Source organism: Brachypodium distachyon, chromosome 1 (assembly GCF_000005505.3).
Source record: "Brachypodium distachyon strain Bd21 chromosome 1, Brachypodium_distachyon_v3.0, whole genome shotgun sequence".
In the NCBI taxonomy this organism is placed as follows: domain Eukaryota; kingdom Viridiplantae; phylum Streptophyta; class Magnoliopsida; order Poales; family Poaceae; genus Brachypodium; species Brachypodium distachyon.
In genome coordinates this window covers 69636959-69642958 of record NC_016131.3, presented here as the reverse complement: position 1 = coordinate 69642958, position 6000 = coordinate 69636959, and the positions used below count along the sequence as shown (strand labels likewise).

General features: G+C 41.8%; 1 protein-coding gene across 2 annotated transcripts; it reads right to left on the bottom strand.

Moving 5' to 3' along the window:
• Positions 1–1264: 1264 nt before the first annotated feature.
• Positions 1265–5865, bottom strand: LOC100836589 (cyanelle 30S ribosomal protein S10). 2 transcript variants are annotated; one of them, XM_003558543.4, is made up of 3 exons: positions 5575–5847; positions 5382–5438; positions 1265–1872 (listed from the first exon to the last, which is right to left on the bottom strand). In XM_003558543.4, the coding sequence occupies exons 1-3, from the start codon at positions 5755–5757 to the stop codon at positions 1561–1563; spliced, it is 552 nt and encodes a 183-aa protein (XP_003558591.1). In that variant the 5' UTR covers positions 5758–5847; the 3' UTR covers positions 1265–1560. The 2 variants fall into 2 exon arrangements, with proteins under 2 accessions (XP_003558591.1, XP_010229037.1); XM_010230735.3 differs by lacking the exon at positions 1265–1872 and adding an exon at positions 2226–3154 and having other exon boundaries at positions 5575–5865.
• Positions 5866–6000: the final 135 nt, after the last annotated feature.

Below are 6000 nucleotides of genomic sequence, written 5' to 3'. Positions count from 1 at the left end.
GTCAAAGAGCTAGCGCACTCGGAGTCGATAAGCCGCCGCCGCAAGTGTCCAATCTCTTTTCTTTTTCGAAAAGGAAACAGAGGAATTCGCAAGAGACGCTAAGCCCCACAGATATTGAGATATACAGTACAGTACTATGTACCAATAGTCAGTCCAATATGCATTGAAATTTGCTGCAAACGGGGGGAAATATGTGAAGTGGAGCACTGAACACAGGTCACATATCTACTACAGGTTAGAGCAATCGCTGTCGAGATGATATGGTGGGCAGATTTTTTATCTGTATACGACGGCGATTCTCCTACTGTTGTGAGCGATATACTTTTGCCTAAAATCAAAGCGGATATCTGCATTTTGCTGGGATTGGCAGTAGGACTAATTATTCGACCGACCGACGTCGTTGCTACATTGGGAAAGGACAAGAACGTTTAGCGTTTATACGTGAAGAACTCTACTAATTGTCCAGCTCAATATGAAGCAGCATTGAGTCAGTAACCTGACGCCTGACGGTGACATATTTCCGTCAGTTATTCTGCATTTCAAGAGGAACATAAGCGATTCAAAGTGAGCGGATCGAAGATAGCATCCGACTCATCTAGTCATCAAGCAGCCGGGCACAACAATAAAAATAGAACAGAAGACCAACGCACCGAAGGAGGCACGCAATTAAGCTCGTGACTGGTGGGCCATCCCCAAGCATAAATTATGTATTTTCTTGTCGATGATGACAGTCTCGACAATGCTCCGGTCGTTTTCGAATGGAGAAGACAAAAAAGAATGGCATGTAAAAGATCAATACACTGATTCTATGGGGGCTGCAATGTGAAGGCTGCTAAAGACCAACTTTTTTCTTCCTTCATTACCTACCAGGAACACCACTCGATCCACATGAACAACAGCTCATCAACTGCATATGGACTGCACCTTCAATATAGTGCAACAGGAAGAAACACAACTAGTGTCATCAAGGTGCTGTAGAAAAAACTAGTGTCAGCAAGGTTGATTTGCAGTGTCTATAACGATTGTGAATGTGTGATTTCTAGCTGACTTCTACATCTGCACAGTGCAGACACAGTTTCCTTTCGGCGGGTGTCAAGTTCAATCTTAGGACAGCTACTGACAGAAGTTGCTTTGCAAATATGGACTGTTTTTGAGAGAAAATTAGAACCTTTGCCGGTACGTTGAATCAGCACAAAAATCAGTGCAACCAGTATGAGTAGAGCGTTTTCTAGTTGAATCAACCGATTATGATGGGACGAAGAAATAAGGAACAGATGCTCATTGAATTGGCTGGCAATTTGCCGCTACTGTACTGTTACTGACACTCTAGGCCAGAGAATTCTGCTCCCTGAAATAAATTGAAATGTAACCAGGACACTGGTATGTACCATAATATAGTTCAGTACTTCAACTGGGAAGATGTTTCATATCTGAACATTTTTCCCTGTTACAGGCTCTGCATATTTTGAAGTCTCAGACAGCAAAAGGATCAACTAGAATGTCTGCAGAAAAGAGCATTGCAATGCACAAAAATTTAATTTGCAATCCGGTCTGGTGGGATCATAGCTTGACCTCGACATCCACTCCGGCAGGGAGCTGGAGTTGCATCAAAGAATCGATTGTCTGGGCAGTCGGGTACATGATATCAATCAGTCGCTGGTGCGTCCGGATCTCGAAATGGAACCTTGAATCTTTATGCACATGGGGAGAATTGAGCACACAATATATTCTCTTCTTGGTTGGCAGAGGAACAGGACCCATAGTCTTTGCATTAGTTGTTTTTGCAGCTTCAATGATCTGCTTGCAGGAGTCCTCAATCAATGGTACCCAGTAAGACCTCAGCTTGATTCTGATCTTCTGCTTGGGTGCCAGCTGGATACAGAAAATATTGATACCAAATGGTGTTAGTTCTACAAACAATAGCACGATGCAACATGAAGAAACACTAGATCAAAATATGCACTCGTGTAAGATTTGATAATCAGGCAAGATATGAAAATTACAGTAAGGAACTTTCACTGCAAGAAAGAAATCTTAAAAACTTCCTGTATGACGGAAATACATGTTACACTTCTCCATGAGATACAACTAGTAGTGTCAGAAGCATGAACATTTTATATTTCCAACTAAATCGGATAAGGAAACTTTGTAGGTAAAAACCTTGTCCACCTCTATTTTGTAGAATTTGGGAAAGAAATAGACATACAAAGCGATATATACTAAAATCAATCCAATGAAACTCCAATCAAAATTCATGAGAATATTGGGATAAAAGATGCATTGTCATGGTTACATTTGTTCAAAACATCCTCTCTCACCCAGATCTAATAAATTTGATTACAATGTTAGCCAACTCAAGTTGATGGAATGCATATCGATGATCAGCTCCTTCAATAACGTGCAATTTGTGGTTGCATATATATTTATCAAATTCTAGAGCATCCTCTGATGGCACAACATCATCATCTGAACCGTGAACTGTCAACACCCTGCAATTAGGGTCAATGGACATGCATGCAGTCTGCATATCTGTATTGAGACGATCCATTAGACTTTCTTTGGTTACACGGTACATGAAATGTCCCGTTTTCTGTTCCACGTCAATGAAACCATGTTTACTTATCCTTTCCATATAATCATTGCCAAGGCGTTCTCCAATTCCACGTTTCAGATCAAATCTTCCAGATATGTTGATAATACTAGATACATCTTGATACATTGATGCATAAATGATGACCACATCTCCTCCCTTGCTGTGGCCAGCAATTGCACGGGTATACCGCTGGTGTTCCTTGAAATATTGTATTACCGCATGCAAATCAGACACCTCTTTGTAGTAGTTGCCATACTGAAATGTACCATCACTTTCCCCGTTGCCAGAAAAATCAAAACAAAATACACTAATCTTCTCTGATGTTAAGGCATCAGTGAGACCAGCTATGGTTTTACTTTGCTTTGACGACCTAAATCCATGGCATAACACCACGATGTCTTTAGATCCGGCTTCGTGCAAAACACCAAAAAGTTTCTCTCCATGACTGTTTGTTATCACTATTTTCTCTTGAGACACGTTGAAGGAATCACTGAAGGAGGAGTGCAGCTGTGCACAAGGCCTCACAAAAGTTTCTTTTCCGGCAGTAGTACCAAACAGCAACTGCACACAGACATGCACGATGTACATGCTTAACAAATGATAAACGTGAAGCAAGAAACAAAGCATACAATGTGAGGGGCAGTCGCTGGCAGATCACAATTAAGGGAACGTTTGGATGTTAGGCTAGAACCGTATTAGCCTGGCTTGGATAGGTTGGGTGTTGGAGGCTAGAGCTGTATTTTTATTTTATTTTGCTTTTAGAAGCAAGATTGCTTCTGACAGCTAGATAATGCTAGCCCAGCAAGGAGAGCCGAATCAGCTAGCTCTTGCAGCAAGAACTACGCGTGAGAAAACACCATCTTTGCCAAGATGAAAATAGGCATCACCAAACTGGACAACTACAATGCAAAAACATGTGCACAGCTAGGATTGAAGTGATTGAACCAAATTGATTGCTCTGCACATGCAAGCATATCTCAGATGGGCTAACTGCACACGGTGAATTGTCAGGGCTAGGCAAGCCTAGTAAGAGAATCAAACACACCCTAAGTTTGTCCAATACTACTGGTATGAGAAACAAGAACACTTAGAAATAAGATTGGAACGGAGATGAACAAACATGCACATATTATACCTAAAAGGGTTAATCAGTTTTGGTGATAATTTGCTTTCTCTCAGTTCACAAACTCAGCAAATCGGTCCGTCAGACTAAGATACAACAAGAGCTAATAGTGGAAGAATGACTCCAATATTGGTATAAAATCCTTGCTTTTATGCACTAAATATAGAGAGTATATGGCTGTGTGCATAGATTTATGCAGAGGCCAGGGGAAAGTCCTCCTTTTCGAAAAACAAAACAAAATATAGAGTGAGTATAGAACAGAAGATAATAAAAACATTGGAAAATGATTGAGAATTGAAGGGAGATGGTTAGAGAAAATTCAGTGAACTATGTCTTATCGACTTGGAGGTACCTACAAGACTACAACACGAGTAAAAGGTGTTCAACAGAATGGCTACAGAGGAGCAATAAAGTGCCTAACTAAAAAGTTAGTTATACTAAACTTCCAAATCACAAACCAGTGATTCATAGTAAATCTGCACATGCTGATAACAATGGTTTAGATCACCCCCCCCCCCCCCCACACACACACCAAAAAAAAAAAGGAGCTTAACAGCATTGCATTTGCCTGTTTTGATTTTTCTAGCTATGTAGAGCATAAGCCATTCCATATGTTCTTCTCATTCCAGGGGTCCTCCTTTTCCAGTAGCACCAAAAGTACATTTGACAAGATTTATCAATGCCAAGAGGCAAGGCATATTGCAGGAATGGGCAGAAACTTCGAAGTGATACATGGAAACACAAGCAGTTAGACTATCAACATCCAGGGAGTATTATATCATTCAGTTAAACGTGGAAGACCTCATCACTGTTGAACATGAAGCAACCGACATAATTTGCCACATACATTTTGGATATCGTCCTCACTCACTTGAAAAAGGAAAGATTGTTGGGACAGATATCACCTCATTTCATGTACAACCTCTTAGAAAAGTGGACTGCAGGCTGGCAAGCGGCAACTAGGCATTAACACCCAAAAAATAAGGGCATCACATTATCTAAGGTAACACACATTCCCACATCCAACACACATTCACACAAGCAATCTTTTCTTTATCTCTAGTTCCTTATACTTTTATAAAGATCTAAATTGGTGGCGGTGGTCCATCATCTTCAGACTGCACTACCATTTGATTAGACTCAGATGTCAGTGGGCATGGATTATTGATCCGACACGGAGAATGAAAGCACATCATTCTCTTTAAACATGTATTGTACTCGCTCCGTCCCATATTAAGTAGCTCAAATTTGTCCAAATATGGATGTATCTATACCCAAAAAACATCTAGATACATGTAATATTTCGTCACTTAATGTGGGACGGAGGGAGTATTTTTTAAAGTCTGAAGCAGCACATGGGCGTGGTGCTAGCATTTTACTGAAGTAAATCACCCTTAAGGTATGTGACGACTTAAATGCAGTCCATCATTTGTCTAGTCAATAAGCCATGAAAATTCCCAGCCCATGTAATGTCAATATCCGCTATATTAAGTCCTACATTAAATCCATTTTAAGTCAGGTTACCAACATACTCATTTCATTTGTTATGGTTATATGCAACATCCGCAGCAATCAACGATGAACAAGGCAATATGCTAACAATGACATAAGTGAATGAATCATGAGAAAATATAACATGAATATTTTAGCTATTGGATAAGGTACCTGCTCCCCATCATCCCCAATGGACGATGGCATCGGAATTCCCGCTCCCTCGCCCACCTGAAACCACAAGCACGGCAATTATAATCACCGAACAACAAACTCCTACGAATACAAGCCGTGCCAACGCCTCCATGCGATTAAATCTACGTAGAAATTTACAAGATCTGCACAACATATACGCGAAGTCACTTACTGGTGGCGTGTCGGAGGGTAGGTCGTCGGCGAGGACCTCGGTGGGCGAGGCCGCGGCCCGGGAGCGCAGTGGGGATGCGCGGAGGGAGGAGGTGAAAGAGAGCGCTGTGGGGTTAGGGCTTGTGGTGGCGCGGTGGAGGAAGAGGAGGGGGAGCGTGGAGGAGGTGGAGGCGGAGACGGCCATGGCGAGGCGAGGAAGCGGGGATGAGAGGGGAAGAAGAGGTGAGGGGCAAGTCCGGGAGCCGTTGGTTTTCTGAAGGCCTCTGCTGCCCTATCGCGGTCCATTATCCAGTTCGGGGTGCTTTTGTCGTTTGAGCCCTTCGGATTTGTTAAATGGGTTAATTTGTCATATGTGCCACTATAATTCTTGTTTTATTCAAAAAATGCCACTGTAGTTTTTATTTTTAGATCATGAAACTGCGTTGGT

Excerpts from the sequence above, each read along its gene's own strand:
- LOC100836589 (XM_010230735.3), bottom strand. The coding sequence starts at position 5,757 with ATGGCCGTCTCCGCCTCCACCTCCTCCACGCTCCCCCTCCTCTTCCTC. Across the intron at positions 5,439-5,574 it reads TACCCTCCGACACGCCACCA|GTGGGCGAGGGAGCGGGAAT; the intron begins GTAAGTGACTTC and ends TTGTGGTTTCAG. Across the intron at positions 3,155-5,381 it reads TTGGGGATGATGGGGAGCAG|TTGCTGTTTGGTACTACTGC; the intron begins GTACCTTATCCA and ends GTCTGTGTGCAG.